This window comes from Musca domestica, unplaced genomic scaffold, assembly GCF_030504385.1.
Source record: "Musca domestica strain aabys unplaced genomic scaffold, Musca_domestica.polishedcontigs.V.1.1 6, whole genome shotgun sequence".
NCBI lineage: Eukaryota > Metazoa > Arthropoda > Insecta > Diptera > Muscidae > Musca > Musca domestica.
Window position 1 is genome coordinate 12,526,812 of NW_026712363.1, and position 24,440 is coordinate 12,551,251.

General features: G+C 33.6%; 1 protein-coding gene across 1 annotated transcript in view; it reads right to left on the reverse strand.

The window, feature by feature from the left end:
* LOC101896271 (reversion-inducing cysteine-rich protein with Kazal motifs) overlaps nucleotides 1-24,440 on the reverse strand; it is a 108,583-nt gene that overhangs the window by 47,718 nt on the left and 36,425 nt on the right. The window contains exon 3 of the mRNA XM_059129336.1: nucleotides 133-188. Within this exon, the coding sequence (XP_058985319.1) occupies nucleotides 133-188 (56 nt within the window). The remainder of the gene's footprint in view (nucleotides 1-132; nucleotides 189-24,440) is intronic.

Consider the following 24,440-nt stretch of genomic DNA (forward strand, 5'->3'; position numbering starts at 1 on the left):
GTAGTTGCTTTGTCATTAATCAGTTTTAATGTCAGTTTTAAAAATAATTTATAATGCAGCAGAGAAGCAGAAATAAACTGCACCACAAGGAGATCAAGTTTTTGGTGTTTTGAAATTTTAAGCTTTACTTACATTTTCACAGGATGTCCTACATGAGCCGAATACTTCGTTACAGCAATTGTAGAAATCTGAAAAAAAAAACAAGAAACAGGAAATGTTAACACAAAAATTGCTTAGCCTTAAAGAAAGTTTGGTTGTAGTTGTCTTTTAGCATAAAAATATAAAAACTGAAAAAAATAACAAAACTCTGGTTGTGCCGAAAAATTTGTTAAATGTGACAGTAATGACTTCATTAGCCGGCCATGCAGCCGAGAAGCCGCCATACACACGATGCTGGCAGCCCCTGGTTCGGTTGCTCTGGATGCTGTGTGTTGCCATTAGTTCTTTATTAAAATGTTATTATTCATCATTAAATGTGAAAGCTGTAGACTAGTAAAGAAAATAGAAGAAGGAAAACAAATGAATCTGAATTAAAATGGGACTGGGCGAATTTCAGATACCCTACAATAAAACAAATATTCCATGGCCCACAGAAAATCTCAAGAAAATCCCGATTTTGAGAAACAAAGTTCTAAATGTATTAAAAATAGATCCTCTAAGATAGAGTCACAATCGCAAGGAACATTAAAATCTCCATTCGAAAAAGTAGTCTAAAACGATTGTAAATCTTTAAAAACTTCCCTCCCTCGTCTACCCATCTCCTCAGATAGAATAGCTGTGATTATCTATTTCCTCATTATGGGCCATTGAGTTGGATGTTGTGCGTTCCCTGCAACTTGTCCAACTTGCAATGGTGCGTTGGCATATTATCGCACAACGTACAACAAAAATGTGTTCCCCTCCCTCCCACATACATTTGTTTATAATATCCATGCAATTCTTGCATACATGTTCGTATAGTTGTTGTTGCTGCTGTTATTGTCATCATAGTCATAATAGTTTATTTAACAATTTCCATATAAAGTTCTTGGTACTCTGTGGCACTACATGTGTTTTCTTGCGACATCAAGTGAACTCGAACACACAACACATTTTGCGTATGTGTGTGTGTGAGTGTAAAGAGATTAATGTTGAGACATTAATTTTCATGGGAGACGTACACAATAGTTGGGTATGTTGAATGCCGCAGGGAATTTGGGACCCGGAAAAAGTTCGCAGGACTATAGAAGTAAAACTTTAACACTGCTGGAGGTATGTATTTAATTTTAAAAGAAGAAACAGCTAGGGCCGTTTTTGTTTTTGGAAATTCATACAAAAAATTATTAAAAATTGTCTATTGTGAGATCATTAAACGTTATCTCTCACTCTCTGGTATTTATAACAACTGCTATGTTTGTTATTTACATTCGCTCATTTGTTTGTGAACGTGTTTGATTCCCGACGAGGTGCTATAAATACAAGTGAGTTGAAGGACAGCCATGCGTTTCAGTATTGAATCGCGACTTACAATCGTAGATTATTGAGGAGATAAAGTAAAGTTGTGTGCTAAGGAATGTATGATTCTTAAACAAGTAAAAAAGCGTAAGTTCGGCCGGGCCGAACTTTGAATACCCTCCACCATTTGGAACGAATTAGAAAATATTAAAAAAAAAAAAAAAAAAATAAATAAAATCCATTAAAAATTCTTTTAAAATCTTTAAAATATCTAATATAAGAAGGTGCCGATATGTCGGAATATACGATATTGTGGACCTATAAAGACAAATCTATGTCTGCGTGTAAAGTACTCACAAGGAACTCCTTGTGTGGATTTTCAAAATACCGAATATCGCGGGGTATCGTTATATGGGAGCTATACGTTATCGTTAACCTATATAGAGAATTCTCTGTCGGGGGGTAAAGTGCTAAAATGCTGACCATTCCGTTGAAAAATATGGCTAAAAACATCAAAATACCGAATATCGGGGGTACCGTTATATGAGGGCTATATGATATCGTGGACCTATATAGATAATTCTCTGCCGGAGTATAAAGTACCCACAAGGAACTCCTTGTGTGGATTTTCAGACAATTCCGATGAAAAATGTGGGTAAAATCATAAAAATACCGAATATCGGGGGTACCGTTATATGGGGGATATACAATATCGTGGACCTGTATAGACAATTCTCTCTCAGGGGGTGAAGTACTCACAAGGAACTACTTGTGTGGATTTTCAGACAATTCCATTGAAAAATGTGGCTAAAATCATCAAAATACCGAATATCGGGGGTACAGTTATATGGGGGCTATACGATATCGTGGACCGATATAGCCCATCTTCGAACTTGACCTGCCTGCAGACAAAAGAGAGATCTGTGCAAAATTTTAGCTTCCTATCTTAATTCGTTTAGACTGTAGCGTGATTACAACAGACGGACAGACGGACGGACAGGGATAAATCGTCTTACGAATTTTACGCTGATCAAGAATATATATACTTTGTTGGGTCTAAAATGATTATTTCGATGAGTTACAAACGGAATGACGAACTTAATATACCCTCCATACTTTTTTTGGTGGAGGGTATAATAAAGCGTTGTAAGACTTGTAATCTAAGCGAACTCATATTTTATTTGGTGCAATTTGCGTTAAAAATTTGATTTGTGCAAAAATCTGTCATATTTGGGCTGATTTTACGTATTTGGTGCAATAATAAACTAGAAATCGAACGAGGATATATATGAGAGCTACATGCACGTTTAAACCATAAACCATAAAGTATCGAGGTTCAATTATGATTAAGTTGCATTTAAAATTGCACATGTCAGCGAAATTCTTTGATAATACTGTATAAGTCCCACAAATACCATAAAACGGCGGAACAAGCTGTGGGTGTTATCAAAATCTGAACGTACATAGGCAATTTTCTACAACAGGTATTGATGTCTATTGTGAGTTCCAAGTATCAATTCCGTCAACAATCTGTCTAAAATCATCAAAATACAGAATATGGGGAAGTAGCGCTTTATAGAAGCTATAGAGAAACGTGAATCTATTTGGACAACTATGTGCTACAGTGGTTCCTGTCTATTGCGAGTATCAAACGTCACATTTATAACAATTTCTTTGAAAAAAATCTGAATGCCTGGAGGTATCGTTACTGTGGGGGTTATATAAAAAACATGAATGCATATAGGCAATGTTCTGGAAAATGAGATAGAGTCCATTCATAGGAAAATGTGGACAACTTCGTCAAGATACCAAGTATTTGGAAGCACCATTATATGGACACTATAGGAAAACGTAGATATATAGAGTGAGATTAAAAACTGCAACCAACATAAGATTGCTGTCATTTCTAAGCAACATATAGCGTGATTTCTTTATATTTGGTTGAAAAACCGCAAGTGGCTATGGTTAGAGCACACCAGCATTTAAATGTAAATAAATCTTTTGTGTCTCGTACCATCGCTCGTCACCGTGATACCAGTAGCATAGCCTGAAGTCAAGGAAGTGGACGGTAGAAAATGGTTCGAAATGGTTCAGCAGAAATGGTTCGAAAAGTAAAGAAGCGTCTTGATCGAAACCCGCGTCGCAGTGGCCGAAAAATGGCTCGTAATCTGAACATATCGCAATATTCCATTCAGCAAATATTGAAAAATGACCTCGGGGTAAAGCCATTGAAAATCCAAAAAGTGCAAGAACTTACACAACAAGAGAAAGAAAATATACTCAAAAAGAGTTGCTTCGCTTGGCCGAAAGTGGTGAACTGCCGAATTTGATTTTCTCCGATTAAAAAAACATTCGTTGTCCAGCAGATTGTAAACCAACAAAATGATCGTGTTTACTTGCCAAAGAGGTCAGCTGAAAGTGTGCACCTTCGGTTGGTCACCAGAACTCAAGCGCCGGCCGTGGTGATGGTTGGATACCGCAGAGCAACATTCGGGTAGCGTGTGACGGTTTCATTGGCCGTTTGAAGGCCATAATTCGTGCCAAAGGTTACCAATTCGAACAAATCTAAACATATTCTAAAATTTGATGCTATTTTCGACATTTTTTTAATTCATTCAATAAAATTAAAAAAAAAAAAAATTAAAAATTATGGCGTTTGACCTTGTTTCAGTTTTTTATCTCACCTTCGAGGGAAAAGAGAAATGAAGCATATTCTCTTTTTTAATGTCACTCGAAATTATTGATTGAATTGAGTTAGAATTTTCAAATTTTGCACCAAAGATATCTCGTGCGTAAAGATTAATATTTTGTTTTGGCTTATAAAGCAAAATTTCAATATTTCAAAAGTAGTATTTTTTTCGTTCTTTGGTAAAGTACCAATGTTGTGCTGTACAGCTAAATTTCTTAAATTTGTTTTACGGATACTAAGAAAGATACGAATAGTACTAAAAGCGATGGAATTGGACTAGAATTTTTAAATTACGCACGACGGTTACTTCCTGTATAAACGTTTCGAAAATGACAGTCTGTAAATTAAGTATTCGATCGATTCGACTATTCGATTAAAAGCTCTAAAAATTTGTATAAAATCTTCGAAAACGATAGGTTGCCCTATATACCACAGGTAGAATTCTAAAATTTCGTTTGGGTTTTCTGACCCATTTGAAATATTTTCAGAAATTCGATTTCTTTTGTTCTCTCTGTTGAAAAAAGTTTACAAAAAACATCCCTTCTGAATCATTCAGGAACTTCAAAAAATCTTCTTTCTCAGAAGATTTGACTTGTTTTTAAATTTGTTCCCATTAGGGCATTTCCGAGCCTCTATGGCGGTCACTTCTTTACACAAACACCAGTTTCTTAAGCCATATCTCGCTTACATATATCTTCAAATTTCAAACTTGTTAAATGTGTTTTTATAGAGTGTTATGTGCGTATTAAATTCGTTATAGTTTGCAATGTTCTAAATTTTCAATAGGTCCACACTCCATTTGCCCGGCTACTCAATCATTTGGGGTATGTGTGAATGTGCATTTTTTTTCTTTTCCGTCCAGCTACACAGATAACGACATATGGCCCTGTTGTACATGGCATTCGGCGGCATGGCATGCATGCAAGTCTCGTAGTTTCCTTTACTCCTCTGTGGATCTGGGAGTCGTTAAGATGTTGACGGGCTATCGCGTTATGCGCCGTTGTATTCGATTGCACTACAAGTGTCACAAGTTAAGAGTGATCTACATGAGTATGGTCGATTAGAAGAGGCTTAGATGAGGAAGGGGCCTTACATTTAATATACGATCATGTGAATATATGTGTGATGTATTTACATGTAGATCTGTTGTTGTGACCATCAATGGAGAAATTTAAGTGTGCGCCAGTCAGGCTTTAAATTTAATACTCATCGCTGGATGGCTGGCTAGCTGGTGTTGAGTGGGGTGCTTTATTTGAATATCAACAAAAAATAGTAAGAAAAATTGGTGATTTTTTCATGATTGCATTTGGGATGTATGGTGCAAATGTTGTATGCAACTTAGTTGTATTACACTCGATGTGATGTGAGGTGTATTTGGTGCGTGTAGTGGGTATTTAAAAAATGAAGCAAGTTTAGTAGTCTGGCAATGTAGCAACATTGTTGAGGCAGTTTTTGGGATATGTACTTGTTAAATATTACTCTCTAAGATATAAAAATTTACCACAGGTCAACGATTTTCAGGTTGACCGCATATAGTCGAAAGAGCTGAAGCGAGGATTTTGAATTTCACACGTTCTTCACTCTTGCTGTATTGGATTCATTTTATCAGATTTGTTAAAATTTGAACTAAAAGAACAGGTATTAAGGAAATGGGTAAAGTGGGAATACTGAAATTTGCATTTTGGTCATTATTGGTCAAGTTTGTGGAAATTCGTACTATAAGGACCCAAAAAGTACAAAAAGTTCAATGTTGTGCTATTTGAATTGAACGTCGAAAAGATTGTTTGCATTTCCCTACCAAAAAGGTACTATAGTTACGAAATGTTGAACGTACGGTAGTTAGCGACTTAAAATATCCACAGACCTGAATTTTTATATGTGTATGATAATCTTAATGGTGTGCGAATAGTATAGATATTTTGAACTGAAAGGGTACGAAAGGGGGAAAAAGGTACAAAGTATTAACATTTGCATTTGAGGAACAAATATAAATGGAGTTTGTTCCTCAAATGCAAATGTTAATACCTTCGTACCAAATTTTGCGAAAAGTACTAAAAGGTAGAAACCTTCTGCAACACTTAAATAATTGAAGGACTAAAATAATTAGTGTGAAGGGTTTTGGAAATTGATATCATATGAGTACGAGATGTACCAAACTGGTACCATTTCCATAGCTTCTATTTGGTTAGTGTCTAGAAATTTGATATGAGAACCACTGGTCGAGTTTGTGGAAATCCGTACTACGATGACCCAAAAAGTCGGGAAGAGCTTAAATTGTCTATGATAAACATATTAGCGTACTCAATTTTTATACCCTCCACCATACATAGAATGGAGGGTATATTAAGTTCGTCATTCCGTTTGTAAATTGTAATCATATTTTTAGACATAACAAAATATATATATTTTTGATCAGCGATGTAGCCTTGTACGTCCGTCCGTCAAAGGAATAAAAATTTTCTATTTTTGCACAGATCAGTCTTTTGTCTGCAGGCAGGTCAAGTTCAAAGATGGGCTATATCGGCCCACGACTACGTATAGCCCCCATATAACGTTAACCCCGGATATTCGGTATTTTGATGATTGTAGCCAATTTTTTTTAAAGAAATTGTCTGTAAATAAACAAAAGGAGTTCCTTTTGCGTACTTTATCCCCTGGAACAGTATTGTCTATATAGGTCCACGATATTATATACCAATGCAACGGTTCCTCCCAATATTCAGTATTTTTATTATGTTAGCTACATTTTCCAATAGAATTGTCTAAAAATCCATACTAGAAGTTGTTTTATATGTCGTATTTGAAGTTCCTAATAGGTACTACAGAAAATTGTCTATGCAGTTCCAGGTCTTCGTATAGGTCCCATATATCAGTACCTCCCTATATATTCGGTATGTACAATATTCACTGAAATTGTTTGAAATTTCGTATTTGAAGTTCCCAATAGGTATTACAGAAAATTGTCTATGCTGGTCCAGGTCTTCGTATAGTCCCGATGTAACAGTACCTCACTATATTCGGTATTTTGATGATTTTAGCTACATTGCTCACCGGATTTTTTTCCAAGTTTCTTATTTGAATATTGTAATGGCTTATGAAAAATGTTGCCTATAGAGGTCCACGTCTTCGTATAGATCCCAATATAACGGCTATATTCGGTATTTTTAAGATTTTAACAGAATTTTTAACGGATTTATTTTTTTGAGAATTTGCAAATTCGTTCCATGTGATGGGGGGAGTTCAAAGTACAGCCCGGCCGAACTTACTGTTTTTTACTTGTTCCGTACTACAAAGTTACAAAACTGTATGGGGTACAAAAAGTTAAAGAGATTTCCAACTGAAAGGGTGCAAAAAGAGGTAAAAGGTTCTAAATAATGTACCATATGCCTTTGATGAACAAATGAAGCCAGGAGATTTGTATGCGGGGATATGAGGAAATTTGTACTAAAATGTCCGAAAAGTAGGAAAAGGTGCCTCCTTTTACATACCACTTTACATACAACTTGGAATTAGGATTTCTATTGGCCTGGAGAAAGGTTTTGAAAATTCGTATCGTATTAGTATGAAAAGTATCAAATAGTAGCTTTGCTTATACTTTGGTACCATTTGGTAAGTGTAAATCATTTTAGACCCATCAAAGTATATATATTCATGTTCAACTTAAAAAATCTAATTCGATTTGACCATGCCCATACTTCTGCCCGGTCGTCTGTTGTAATCACGAAATCTTCCAAAGGAATTGAGATAGAGTGGTGAAATTTGGTACACATGGGTTTTGGGTCTGAACTTAGATCAAGTTCGAGGATGGGCTAGATCGGCCAACTTTCGTAGCCCCATTGAAGGGTACCTCCTACTTTTAAATATTTTGACGATTTTCGGCACGTTTTTTAACGGAATTTTCTGGAATTTGTATATACCATGGTGGAGGGTATCAAAAATTCGGCCTGGCTCAATTTACTACTTTTTATATCCTATGGAGGGTATATTAGGTTTGTCATTCTTGATCAGCGTAAAATTCTAAGGCGCTAGAGAAAACGAATTAAGATAGGAAGTTAAAATTCTGCACAAATCGGTCTTTTCTCTGCAGGCAGGTCAAGTTCGAAGATGAGCTATATCGGTCTTCCCGATATTCGATATTTTGTTGATTTTAGCCACATTTTACAATAAAATAGTCTGAAAATTAACACTAGGAGTTCCTTCTGAGTACTTTATCCTCTGGAAGACAAGTGTCTATATGAGTCCATGATACCGTATATAACCCATACAAAGGTACCCCCAATATTTTGTTGCAATGGAATTGTCTGAAAATTAACACAAGGAGTTCCTTCTGAGTGTTTTACCCCCTGGAAGAAATTTTTCTACATAGGTACATGATAACGTATAGCCCCCTATATGACGGCACCTACCGATATTCGGTATTTTGATGATTTTAGCCACATTTTTCAATGAAATAGTCTGAAAATTAACACAAGAGTTCCTTCTAAGTACTTTACGTCCTGAAAGATAAATTTCTATATAGGTCCACGATATTCTATAGCCCCCATACAACGGTACCTCACGTTATTTGGTATTTTGATTATTTAAGGGACATTATTCACCGGAATTGTTTCAAATCTCGTATTTAAAGTTTGTAATTCGATGACAAAAAATTACTTATGCCGAACCATGTCTTCAAGAAAAATAAATAATTTCGGTCTTTTTTACAATAAGTGCACGAAAGGTACTTAAATTAGTATAATTGTTTTTGGAAAAAATAATAGAGCTAGACATTTACGATTTGGCAGGTGGGGTACTATTGATACGTAGGCTTGTGAAACGAGCTGGTTTAAAATTTGGTATAATTAAACTTCACTTTGGAATACTCGGATCTATTCCATACACGAATTTATCTTGTTCTTTTCTAAGTACTTCTGTTAAAATACGACAGTCACACGATTTGAAATTTTTTCGAAGCGTAGCGTCTATTCTATTCTGGTTTCGAAATATTTCGTCTAATTTAATGCTAATTTTTAAAATTTTTACATTCAGTAATAACCAAATTAAAAAAAAAGCTTTATTTGCTGGAAAACTAGAATTTATTTGCCTTACATGACCCCTCTCACATATTCTAGACACTTTCCGTTTTTATTTTTAAAAGAGAGACATTGCTATGAATTATAGCCTCTTCAATTTAATTGAAATTAATTAACAATTTAGAAATCAACATTTGTCTTTTTTCCATTCAATTCAAATCATTTTTAAAGAACAACAAATTCAACCACACGAGGAGCACAATAATGATCATCATCATGACGAATGTCATCACCATCTTCCATTTCTTCGTCGTCGTCATCATCATCTACATATATAGACCATCCAAAATTCTGCTGGCGCCTTTATTTATGAAGAACCATAAATTCTCCATCGCTGTGGTGTTTTTGTTTTTTTTTTGCTGAACCACCAGACAAAGATCAATTTCTCCATTCATTCATTGCGCACATTTCTTGCAAACATCATGCATATTAATGGAATTAAATTTAACACTTTTAATTAAAATTTTAATAGCACTTCAGGAAAATGAAATTCGTAGATAAATGTGACGACGGAAAAGAAAACAATTTAAATCAGTTGTCTATTTGAGTGAAACTGCAAGCCATTCTCGAGACTAGAAAATGGCAGGATGCGAATTCTATCACATAACTAGGAAACTGGAGTGGGTGGTCAAAACTTCTAAATTGCACAGCAAAATAATATTTTTTTAAAATGTACATATACCTATGGAAAACCAAATTAACTCAGGGATTTCCTCCAATGTACGCAGAAGAGTCCATTCAGACAGCTTTAAAAGTTGGTAAAGTAGCCCGGAATGATTTGCCTCAAGCTTCTGGCGAATTAAGGTCTTTCGAAGCTTATTCTGCCAAAATGAATGTAATTTTTTGAAATACATATAAATAATATAAACACAAATTGCGTTTTATCCAATTACAGAAATTTCGGTGGGAAAATTTTTGCTAGGTCCTCTAGAAGTATTAAACTTGGCCGGAGATTGTACCAATGTATGTCCAGTTTTTTTTAATAGCCCTATATAAAGGAGGTTCACACTTGTTGGAATTTAAAACCAGTAAGGAAAAATCAAAAGTTGGGCGGGGCCGACTTTATGATACCCTATACCACCATGCTTATTAAGTAGATCTCCCGTCACAAAAGAATTTATTTGAAGTAGATCATACCACCTATCAACATTTGACTTTAGAGCAATTATAGTTTGGTTTCAGTGGGAACTTATATGTGGGAGGCATACCCAGTTATTTAACATTTTAAAAATACCGAATAGAGGCATTGTTTGTCACAAGTCATTACCATATTCAAATTCGAAACTTGAAATAAACGGTGAATAATGTAGCCAAAATAATTAAAATACCGCATATAGGGAGGTACCGTTATATAGGAGCTATACGAAGACCTGGACCTGCATAGACAATTTTCTGTCATTACGAACTTCACATACGACATCTCAAAGAATTTCGTTGAGTATTGTACCTAAAATCGTAAAAATACCGAATATAAGGAGGTACTGATATATGGGGCCTATACGAAGACCTGGACCTGCATAATCAATTTTTTGTCACAGACTGTAGTTCTCATTACGAACTCCAAATACGTAATTTGAAACAATTCCGGTGAATAATGTCGTAAAAACCTTCAAAATACCGAATATAGGGAGTTACCGTTATATGGGGGCTATAAGAATACGTGGACCTACATGGCCCATTTACGAACTTAACCTGCCTACTGGCAAAATAAATATGTGTGCAAAATTTTAGCCTTCTATCTCAATTCGTTCAAAAGAAAGCGTGATTACAACAGACAGACAGACAGACGGACATGGCTAAATCATCTTATAATTTTACGCTGATCAAGAATATATACTTTGTTGGGTCTAAGATAATTATTTCGATAAGTTACAAACGGAATGACAAAATGAATATACCCTTCATAGTATGGTGGAGGGTATAAAAAAAAACTTCATTTGGGCAGATATTAGCCATTATTTACAAAAAAAAAACTTAAAACCGGATTAAGGATATTTAGGACCTATATCCAAATTGTAGACGATCTCGATAACATTTGGCAGAGGCATTTCCGAGCTCTATAAGATATCTAGTACCAAATATCATTGTTGTCGATTGCATATTACGAATATGAGGGACTTAAAAACCAAATCGAATGCAACATTATATGACAGCTATAGCTATATCTGAACCGATTTTCAACAAATTTGATGTACCAGCTTCTTCGCAGAATTCGGTCGAATGTACCAAAATATAGGACTTTTGGGCAGATATTGGTCATTTGGTGCACAATTAATCCGAAATCGCTTGAAGTTATATATGGCTAGCTATATCCAAATCTGAACTGATCTTGATAAAATTTGGCGGAATTATTTCCGAGCTCTACAAGATATCTGCTACCAAATATCATTGTTGTCGAATGCATATTACGAATATGAGGGACTTAAAAACCAAATCGGATGCAACATTATATGACAGCTATAACTATATCTGAACCGATTTTCACCAAATTTGATGTACCAGCTTCTTCGCAGAATTCGGTCGAATGTACCAAAATATAGGACATTTGGGCAGATATTGGTCATTTGGTGCACAATTAATCCGAAATCGCTTGAAGTTATATATAACTAGCTATATCTAAATCTGAACTGATCTTGATAAAATTTGGCGGAATTATTTCCGAGCTCTACAAGATATCTGCTACCAAATATCATTGTTGTCGAATAGATATTACGAATGTGAGGGACTTGAACACCAAATCGGATGAAACATAGCAATATTTGAAACGATTTTCACCAAATTTGATGTACATGCTTCTAGACTGAATTCGATCGAGGCACGCTTGCTATTAATCTAGTATACTCTATTCCGTCTTATTTAAATATCAAATACCATAAATGGGGGACATGAGAATATTTAATTTGTAATATATCGAAATGTGCGTCCAAGATTTCTTAAAGTATACACAGGCATTGATATTATTCCCAGAATTTCTGGTATTGAAAGTAAAACATATCCATCCACGCATAGTCTCCACGTAACGGTACCTCCTGTCAGAGATGGGCATAATGCACTGTATTTTTAGTGCACTAATAATTTCACTATCACTGTTCATTTAGTGGTAGTGCAATTTTTAATTCCACTACCGCTAAAGGGTTTGTGGTAGTGAAAAATAAATTGCACTACCACTAACCCTTTAGTGATATTTAATAAAAATTGCACTACCACTAAATTTTAGTGGTAGTGAAATTTCAATAGCACTACCACTAAATTTAGTGGTATTTAAAAAAACTTGCACTAAATTAGTGGTATTTCATAAAAAATAGCACAAAATTAGTGCTATTTAGAAAAGTAATCAAATTTTATGAATATGTACTATATATTCTGGATTGTTGTTCCCTATTCACTTCAATAAATGTCATTATAGCTTGTATAATACTTATATACATAGTGTTTTTTTGGCTTCGCTAAAATTTAGTGGTAGTGCAATTTTTTTTTGAAAAATCACTAAATTTATTGGTAGTGCTATTAAAATTTCACTACCACTAAAATTTAGTGGTAGTGCAATTTTTTTTAAATATCACTAAAGCGTTAGTGGTAGTGCAATTTATTTTTCACTACCACTAACCCTTTAGTGGTAGTGGAATTAAAAATTGCACTACAACTAATTATTTAATTCTTAGTGCACTAAAAATTTAGTGCAATATGCCCAACCCTGCCTCCTGACTTTCGGTATTAAATCGCTTGAATTTTGACATTAGACTTCTCTGTGGGTAGATGTACTTCTCGCTCCACTTTTTGCTACTCTCCTCTAGACAGGTTCCTCTTGATATCCTTTATTTTGAAGGTTTCGCCCCCCCCCCCAATAATTTCAAACCACATCACAAGTGATTTCATGGTATGGACTCTCTATGAGCAGTTAAATTTCTCCCAATTTCCTTACATATTGGAACTTTAAAATTTTAGAGAGTCTAATTTGGTCATAAGTCAAGTCTTCAAATGGTGGAGACTTTTCACAGTTCAGCCAGGTCGAACTAAACGCCGCTTTTTAATTACAGTTTATGGATCCCTGAGATATGCACTGATGACTGGGAATGAGCCGATTTAAGATTTAAATAAAACAACTTTTTCAGAGCTATATTGTTGCTAATTATACCTGTAAGAGTTTTGCTTTGTGTTAATAGTCAATATTATTTTTTTAACCTTCTTATATGGACCTGTACTACCAGTTCCTTACTCTAAAATTATGAAAAGCTTATTGTACATCCCCTTTTTATTTATTTTTTATACCCTCCACCATACTATGGAGGGTATATTAATTTTGTTATTCCGTTTGTAACTCCTCGAAATACTCATGTCAGACCCAACAAAGTATATTTATTCTTGATCAGCGTAAAATTCTAAGACGATTGTCCGTCTGTCTGTCTGTGTGTCTGCCTGTCTGTCCGTCTGTCTGTCTGTTGTAATCACGCTATCTTTCGAACAAATTGAGATAGAAGGCTAAAATTTTGCACACATGTATATCTTGCCAGTAGGCAGGTTAAGTTCATAAATGGGCCACGTAGGTCCAAGTTATCATAAAGCCCCCATATACCGTACCCCCGATATTCGGTATTTTGATGATTTTAGCGACATTATTTACCGGGATTGTTTCAAATTTCGCATGTGAAGTTCGTAATGGATACTTCAGTCCATGCCAGAAAATTGTCTGTGCAGGTCCACGTCTTCGTGTAGCCCCCATATAACGGTACCCCCCATATTCGGTATTTTGATGATTTTTGCTACATTATAAGCAGATTTTTCTTCAAGTTTTGCATTTAAATATTGTAATAACTTATGACTAAAGTTGCCTATGCAGGCCTACGTCGTCGTATAAGCATTCGGTATTTTTAAGATTTTAACAGAATTTTTAACGAATTTAATTTTTTTTTTGGAAATTGCCAAATTTGTACCAAATGGTGGAGGGTATTAAAAGTTCGGACCGGCCGAACTTACAGATTTTTTTCTTGTTTATATACAATTTCGTGCCAGCGGGTTACCAAAAAAGAACTTGAACTTGTTTATTTCCTCACTCAAAAATTTTTCTTTTTTCGGATTAGGAAAGCCATAAATCAAACATTTTGCTATTTATTTATTTTTTATTGCCCATTTTATTTCAAAAACTCTTGCACACACAAATATCCAATGCCCGCGGCTGACCGGGAAGATATAAAAAACAACATTTTTTATTTCTTCCTGGTCTGGGTGTTTGATATTTATTTAAAAACAGAAAACGGCGAAAGGAACAAAAATAAAAAACGAAAGTAATTTAATGCAACATTTATTTCGTTTGACACTTTATAAAAATACTTCACACACAGAAATTAGTTTTCAATTCCCGCTAGCCCTCGAGCATGAAAATGAAAAGATGGAGAAGACCCGCATGGGAGACAGACCGGCGGACAATCTATGGTGATCTATGCTTGCTAACTTTATGCTTTCATGTTCTTGATATCTTTATTTTGAAAAATTCAATTTGAATAATATGAAAAGAAGAGGCACAACAACAACAACGATTACAGATATTTATGGACTATTTAGAAAAAAATGGCACACTCTGTTCATCTTTTAGAATGTTACATAAAATTCAAATGTGATATTTGAGTGGATAATTATGACAGAGGTTTACCGTTGAGTTCAATTAATTATGCGGGTTGTCTAATTATGTAGTCAGTCCAAATTACTGCTCAAATTTCAGTTTGTAAGAATTGCAGAAGTTTCGTTAATGCTCTAATAAATTTATTTCAAAATACATAGAACATACACATATATTTGACCCGTCTGTGACTCATTTGTTTATCCCACTGTGTGGCTTATCATGATTTCAGTAGCCAAAATGAAAACATAAAAATAAAAAAAAACATTTAAAAATAGTTTCCCAATATTTTTTCGTTTCCCTAAAAAAAAAGAGAGAAAACGAAACGACACTCTACATAAAGCCAACAAACTAATTTGCCAGACAGACACAGACTACACTGGCCAACATCGAACATTGGTGACAGCATAGATGCTAAATATCCGACAAGAATGAGGAACAAAGAGCAATTCTCTTTAGGTTTGACACCAAAAAACATCATCATCATCATCAGCCGTCGCTGCAACAACAAAAACATAATTGTGAAACAAACTCATTCGATGTAATGTCACGTTCTGTTGTAGTACCACGCATGTGGCTCTTGGCAATAAATGGCCAATTGAGAAGTACGACAGCCGACAATAAAAATCCGAAATGGACACATAGTTGTACGACAGAAAGAGAACACAGCGGAGAAAATTTGGGTCTTTAAACATGTATTTTTATTTCGAAAAAACGTTCTACAGTAGAACCCCTTTTTACTTCTAGGGAGGTATATCTTCTATTGGCTTTCTGGAGAAGATAACCTCTTATGTAGATAAGGACCAGATATTCCATAATGGAAGACCTGCACGAGTTCATAAAGAAGAATACACCATAAGAGGTTTATATTGAAGAACCCCACATCAATATTTATACCCTACACCACAAGGTGGTTAGGGTATTATGTCATTTGTTTGTAACAGGCAAAATTAAACGAGATAGACCCATAGTTCCTTTTTATGATCTGCATAGAATCGCATTCTGAGTCGATTTATACATACCCGTCCGCCTGTCCATGTAATTTTGTAAACAAAGTACATGTTGCATTTATCGCCCGATCCAGATGAAATTTTACGCAAATCATTTGTTTGACCCAAGGATGAACCGTAATCGGTCAAAATTTAGATAAAGCTCCCATATATATCTTCGTCCGATTTGCATTTTATTGCGAACCAAACGTGTAATATTCGTATTAGCCTAAATAGTATGGAATTTTTCATATACGACCAAATTAGGCCTAAAAATAAGTATGGCAAATTTGATCGAAATCGGTTCAGATACAGATATAGCTCCTATATATATTGTTCATCCGATTTGTTATTTTTGACCTCCGCAGCAGTAATATGCACTATCTAACAACGATATTTGGGAAAATATATTAAATACAGCTCAGAAATGCCTTTGCTAAATTTTATCAAGATCGGTTCGGATTTGGATATGGGTCCCATATATATTACACCAAACGTGTAATATTAGTCCAAATGGGATAGAATTTGGCACTTACTACAAAATTGAGTCTAGAAAAAAGCATGCCGAATTTTGTGAAAATCGGTTCAGATATAGCTATAGCTCGCATACATATTGTTCATCCGATTTGTTTTATATGCACTCCGTAACAACGATATTGAATCATCAAGGTCTTGGAATAAAAGAAGACCTCTTCAAGGTCTCTTATAGAAGAAGACCACGTCGTCTATAGAAGGAGACCTCTTCAAGATTTCTATAGAAGATGGCCTATAACAAATCGGTTACTAAAAACCCTAGGAAACATTATATAGAAGAATGATTCGTCAATATCATATAGATAAATTTCTCTTTAAGATCTTCAATCTTGATCTACTAAGCAAAATGCTTCGAAAAGTTCTTCTATAGGAGGCTTCTTCAAGATCTTCTGTAGAAGAAGACCTCTCCAAGGTCTTCTGTATAAGAATATATGTCATAGAGAAATAGCTCTTTAAGATCTTCTACAGAAAGAACCTTTTCAAAGTATTAATGGTCCTCTATTAAAGGACTTCTATCCTTTTAAAGCTTCTCTATAGAAGAGAAAATGTTGTAGAAGACAAAGTTTTCTGTAGGAGAATTTCTCTTCAAGGTGTTCTGTAGAAGAAGGGGTCTGCAAGGTCTTCTATAGAAAATTGTTCTTAGAGATCGTTCTCGGAAATAGACTTCTTCAAGAACTTCTATAGAAGACCTTTTCAATGACTTTTTTAAGAAGTCATATTCAAGGCTACTATAGAAGAAGGCGTCTTAAAGGCCTTCCATAGAAGAAAATGTTTTAAAGGCCTTCTATAGAAAACCATTTTCTGTAGAAAGAATATTTTTCTTCTACGGAAGAACATTATCTAGATTTTTAATTGTAGGATTTTTTAAGAAGAACACATTTTCAAAATTATCATACACAAGGCTAATAATATAACATATCATATAAGCCAGAGGGAGGGTCTTTTAAATTCTGTTTTTAGAGGAAGATGTTTTATATATCTTTTAAAAAAGAAAATCGTTTTTAAGGTCTTCTGTAGAAGAAGATATTTCAATGGTTTTCTACTGAAAAAGAAGAGGTTTTAGGTGTTATACAGAATAATGAATACTTAATAGGAATAGGAATGGATACTTAAGAGTTCTTTTAGAACTCTTAAGACTAATATCATTAGAGACTAATATCATTTAAAGATTTTTTATAAAAAAATCAATATCTTTTAAAGACATTCTATTGCAGATAATTTTTTGGTATTCTTTTATAGAAGAAGACATTTGGAAGTCTTTAATAGAAGAACTTTCAAGCAACTTCTATAGAATAGTATCTTTTCTATAGCAGAAGGTTTTCTGAGAAGATAGTATTTTCAATATCCTTCAGATTATGACTTTCAGATGACCTTTTATTCTTACGTCAACTTTTGAAGAAACTTCTGAAGCAGGTGAGTTTTCCAAATTTTTCCCATATCAGATGACCTTTGAAATATCTTAGAAGACTTTTCTTCACTTTCTATAAAAGAGGAAACTGTTTGAACGTTTGATTGATTGTTTGTATGTTTGTAACTTATGGACTCAATAACTGCTAAACTGATTTTCCTGAAAATTTCCATAGCCTGAAAGTAAAAAAGGCTACATATATTGTTCATATAACACTTGGAAGTGGAGATATCAAAGATACCTATAAAATGTGATGGATTGCGGTACAAAAATAAATTTGCCAAATTATATTGAAATCGGTTCAGATTTGGATATAGCTGCCATATATATTTTCGGTCGATTTCGTGTATTTGAGGGACTAAACATGATATGTATCTGCAGTTTAACGAAACTTGGAAGGAATTGGTACAAAAATGAATTTGCCAAATTATGTTGAAATCGGTTGTGGCTTGGATATATATTTTCGGCCGATTTCAGGTATTTAATACACCAAACAAATTTCAAATTCAATGAAATTTGAGATCTGCAACGGAATTCGGCACAAAAAGAAATTGTCAAATAAAATTGAAATTGTTCCCGATTTGAATATGGCTCCCTTATATATTTTCAAACACGCTATGTATGTAAAATGTCTACAAGGTATGGAATGTGTGATGGAATTTTTAGTTTTTTTCAAAAGTTGACCTTTCAAAAGTCTCTCTGTAATATCTGTATCTGTCCTCCGTAAGCACTTCTGATTGGTTTCTCTCAAAAGGCTTTGACGTTAGTACCTACATCATTAGGCAAGAGCAAATGATTTGAGCATTTAATTGAAAACATCAAAAGTGGATGTTCGAAACCCAATACAAATAATAGACATGTCATGACATGTCACATGACATTTCTGGCGGCAATTGTTACAATGAATATTAAATTTCCTGAAAACTTTGTTGAAAATTAATTAACAACCACTACATACTCACACAAGCGAGGGTGGTCAGAAAAAAAACTTAAACAAAATTAGAGAAGCAATTAGCTTTTTCCTTCCAAATTATTATGCTCTTGTCAACACCTTTGCAAAACATTTATGTCTAACTCAAAAGAAGTTCTGTTTTATGTTTCAATTTAGTGAATTCTACAGCATCAATGGTGGTATGGTGGTTTCGTCCTCCCGCATTCACTTTGGCTTTGTAACGTCCAAAGAGGAAAATCTTTTGATGTTACTTTTTTTCGTTCTATTTTATTAAAATTGTTGGCGTTTTATGTGCCACACTTCAGTTTGTTTTATTTTATGTTGTTGCCGTTGTCATATGCATCATAGAGAGACGACTACAGAGAATTTTTCTCAAATAGTTTTGCTTTGAAATCTTTTTTTCACAATAAAAGCATGAACGACACCAGAAAGAACATACTAACAGCAATAATAACAATCTGAGCAATAATAACATCAAACACAACAAGAGCGACAAAAAAGTACTTTCAGCTGTCATCGGCACTTGTCATCTGTCATACAGTGTTCTTCTTCTGTTCTTGTTGTACGAGGGACTTGTCAAAAGCCCAAAGACAAAAGGCAACAAATATAAACAGTGGCACCAGAGCATTGGGAGGTTGTTCGTTCGCCTGTCGAATTTCAAAGCACTCTAACTCGCATGCCATGTGGAATTCTGCTGGGTGAGATATTTTAAATTAGCTGTTATTGAGATCGTTATTTTGGTCGCACAAATTTGAAACGAAATTTCGAAATGGAAATTAGCTTTATGAGCATATTAATGTCGTCGTAGAGCAATAATCAAACTAATTGTGAAAATTTAAAAAGTTTTTTTTTTTTTTGGAAAAAATAATTTAATATAGATGTGCATATTTAGTGCAGGTGAGCACTCATTTTTAAGAAAGATATGTATCTATATCAAATATATAATGATGGATTTTAAATACAAGTTTTTCAAAAGTCTCTCAAATATATATTATCGTAGATTTTTAATGGGGACCATAACATATTAAATGTTATATTCTTTAGGCAATATCAAGGAAAAATATATTTTTTTCTTTAAAAAGTGTGCCCACCCATAAATTTACGTATATAATTAAGCCTTAAAAAGTTCGAAAGTATCTTTTTGAAAGTTCTTGAAAATCTCTTAAAAGTTTTTCTAAACATCCAGCATATTATATTTAAAATCCACGATGATATCTGAGACTCGCTAATAAAAGTGCTTCTTGAAATCAACGATTTCATCTTCGTATTGCCGTCATATTTGGTATTTGAAGTTCGTAATGGATACTACAGCCTATGACAGAAAAATGTCTGTGCAGGTTCACGTCGTCGTATAGGCCCGTATATAACGACTATATTTGGTATTTTAAAGATTTTAACATAGTTTTTAAATGATTTTGTTTTTGAAAATTGCTAAATTCGTTCTAAATGTTGGAGATTATTCAAAGTTCGGCCGGGCGAACTAACAGCTTTTTTACTTGTTTTATCAGATAAATTATTTTATATGTAAAGTTTGACTATCTAGTAATCCGATCTATGTTTGATAATATTACTACGAATGGACCTCTAGATCAACTCCTAAAGAGCTGAAACGAATTTGGTCTTAAGAAATCTAGGGTCTTAAACCGTTATTTGGATGAGGCAGGTTTTGGCCTTATTAAATGATATATACCCTCCGTAGCCATAAGAGGGTATAAAGACCCAAAGAGCTCATAAAAAGACCGTGAGAGCTCATAAAAAATCTATAAAAATTCAAGCCTATGGCTCATAAAGATCCAAAAAAAATATTTTGGTAAAATATTAGTCTTGTCGATTTCAAAGACCTTAAATATATTAAGGAGAAAATCCACACTTCTAGATTTAAAAGACCTTGTCAAAAGTCGGGAGAAAATCTACGCTTCTATATTATATATAAGTCGTCGTAATGTGAAAGTCAAGAAAAAACTGTTTTAAAGTCCTTACAAAAATAATTCTACAGAAAAAACTAATTCGGACAAAATCCGCGTTTGCATTAAAAATATATTCTTAAAAGTAATTCACGACTGTTGCTCTGAAGGTTAATGAATAAAATTACAATTGTAGTCCGAAGTCCTTGAAAACTCTCCACACTTGAGGCCCCGAGAATCCTTGAAAACTTTTATTAACAATGCACTTGTGTATTTCTTAATATCATTCGAAATTTTTAATTTTTAAAAACTTCACGATTATCCTTCCGCTAATACTTGGAAATATATTTTACAGAAAATCCACGTATGTGGCTCTTGTGAGTTCTTGAAAAATATTCTTTAAAAAATGAAATTCTATTTTAAACCTTGAAAGATATTATTTCCAAAATCCATGGTTATGCGAGTCCTCGAATATTAATCTTTCAAAAAACGACAATCAAGTGAGTCCTCTCTTAATTTTTTTTTCTTGAAAAGTTTCACAATTTGTGAGTCCTTGAAAATTTTCTCAAAAGAATTCCTCGATTTTGTAAGTCTATGAAAAAGTATTCTTTCAAAAATACACAAATTCTTTCAAAAATCAGGATTATGTGAGATCTCGATCTGGATGATCCAGTTCTCAAAAAATCCACGAGTTCTTGAACTCATTTTTTAAAAATAACGTCAACCATTATGTGATTCGTTGAAATATATTCTGCGGTATTCTACGATTATGAAAGTCCCTGAAAATAAGTTCTTCTTCTTCAAATTCTTTTCAAAATCTTCTTAAAAAATCTATGATTTAAAATTTTACAATTAGTTTAAAAACATGTACAATTATATCCGATTGCGGTTCTATGTATTTTTGAAAAATATTCTTCACCACCATTTCGACATGAGTTGTCAATATATCTATAATATATATTTATATAGTACTTTATACCCTACGGATACCGGAAGGGCTTTACCCTTTTCACCTCTCTTCCCCAAATAAACTTGTCTGTTGTTTTTATCAATGGAAATCTTGTAATTTTCATTAAATGCGACATATTGACAGCTAATAAATGTCACTGAAATTGAAATCTTTCAATATTTCATGTAGCTGCCAAAGATGAACGTTTGCCGTTTTGAATTTAAAATTTGACATTCCGTTGTGTTGTGTTCTTTCTCATAGACATCCTTCTGCGGCAATTCTATGGAAACATGATTTGATTATCTTTTGCAAGAAAATTATTTATGCAAAATTCTTTGACTTCTTTTGCAGAGAGTTGCGTTTCGTTTCTTTGAAAACGAATGCTTTTGAGACGGCAAAAACACTTTACGCACACAAAGTAAAGAGACTAGAAGATAATCAAAGACTAAACTTTTTGATTCCTTGCTTTTGTTTTGCAAAACTAATTGAAATTCTAATAATGTTTTCTTTGATATTCTGGGGGTTTTGTTTGAGACACTCACACACACACACACGGGCAACATACAAAGATGGCCTGAAAAACAAAACACCGCCATTTTTATGAAGTCCCCTCAAACAAACACTTGACAAACACTTATTGAAGGTGGTCATCATCACGGCTGGTGGGGATGTTCGGGACTTTGGCATGTTTTCATGATTATTGTTATTGTTTTATTGCCAATTATATTAATTTATAATAATTTCTTAGCACGTTGTGCTTTGCATTTTATTTTCGCTGGGTGAACGTGGACACCTACTCGTAGAGCTGAGCTGCTTTCGTTGGCATGTTTGCTATGTTCTAGGTGTATGGTGGATATTGTCACCTTTCCAATTAAAAATTATTGAATTTACATTGAAAATTGTTTTTAATGAATACTAATTAAATAAATCACCAATACCACAACAAAATTGGCCTGAAGATGGGGGGTGGGATATGAGTAAAGTTGTTGATGGAATGGAAAGAAGAGAAAATGAGAAATTTTAATTCTTTAAAATACATTTTTTTGAAGGATTAGCAGAATTACGGACATGAATTTTTTAAAGAATATATTTTATCATCTATAGTTGTGAATATTTTAAAAGGAATCTTATAGCGACAAAGGCGGATTTTTTAAATAATATTTTTCAAGGTCTCTCCAAGCAACAAGAATGGATTTTTAAGATTACGTTTTTCAAGGAATATCTTTCTACGAAATCTCAGAGCCACAATAATTATTCGTTTAAATAATATTTTTAATGACCTTACATGGTCACAATCGGGGACGTTTCAGATAATGTTTTTGAGGACTTACAGAGCCATAGTCCTAGATATTTGAAGAATATTTTTAAAGACGTCATATGACGTAATAGTGGAGTTTTAAGAATATTTAGAGTACCATAACCTGCATTTTTTTAAAAAAAGAATATTTCCTGAAGAGCTCTCAAAGTCACAAAACTGAATTTTATTAAGAATATTTTTCAAGGACCCTCAAGGAAAACAGGCGTATTTTTTAAAGAAACTTATATTTATATATAATATTTACAAAGTCTCATTTTGAATTTTTTTAAAGAATATTTTTTTAGGAATCTTAATAACAAATGTGGATTTTTTTGAATACTTGAGGACTTTCAGAGCCCCATAGACAATTTTTCAAAACTAATTTTTCAAGGATACCCTAAAAACCCATGCGTGGATTTTTCAAAGACTATTTTTATATGGAACTCTTACATCCACAATCGTGAATTGTTTTAAGTTAACTTTTCAAGGACTCTCAGAGTGAGATGATTGGTGTTTTTGACGAATATTTTTTAAGGATTCTCAGAGCAACAAGCGTGAAATTTTTCAATGGCTCCCGGATCCACGTGAGGTTTTTCACGAATATTTTTAAGGACTCTCAAATTAAAAGCGTGGATTTTTACAAAAAAAAAAAATTTGAAGGACTTTTGTCAAGGTCTCTCAAATACACAAACACATATTTTAAAAGAAAATTGTTAAAGACTCTCAGAGTCTCAAAACCGATATTTAAATAATATTTTTTTTCAAAGACTTTCAAGCATTTACTCTTTGAGCCACAAATGTGAAGAGGTTACTATGTGACAAAATTATTTTTTTTTAATAATTACGGAAAAAATCCAGCAGAATCGAGTCAACAAAGGGATCATTTTGAAAAATATAGTTTCAAATTTTCTTTTAACGGGATCGTGCAAGTCTTTAGAAACATATGGTAAAATTTGATGAAGAATATTTTAATATGTAACATCATCCTTCTTAAATGATGCCGATGTAGGAGATTTGAATATGAATTCCTGGAATTTAGGTATGATTTTGACTTTTAACGTCTTCTTAGACATATAGTAGAATATTGTGATAAATAAATTTTAGTATATTTTGACTTGCTTCGCCCCTTTGTTGACTCGCTTAAGAGTTTAAGTTGACCAAAATAACCTCATGTTTTCATCTACAATGTTGCCAAAGACACTTTATTCATAAAATCAATGAATTCCAATGCATCTTGATCCGAAATTTCCAAAAAATGATGAACAGGGGGAACTTGTCCTCTCTATATAGGTTTGTTTTTTTAAGTGTTTTCTATTTTTAGCTCTACTTTCATAATCTGCTGGATTTTCTCTGTAATTATTTTTTGTCTACCTCGAGTAAACTCAAATCCTCAAGCGCGCCTTTTTAAAGAATATTTTCTAGGATTATAAATTCCATAGCGAGAATATTTTGAAGAATATTTTTAACGATCCTAAGATTGCCAAAGTCGATTTTTCCAAAATATTTTTTCCAGGAGTCTCAAAGCCAAAATCATGGATTTTTTTCAAGGAATCTCAAAGCCCCAGGTATGGATTTATATTTTATTTATATTTAAAATA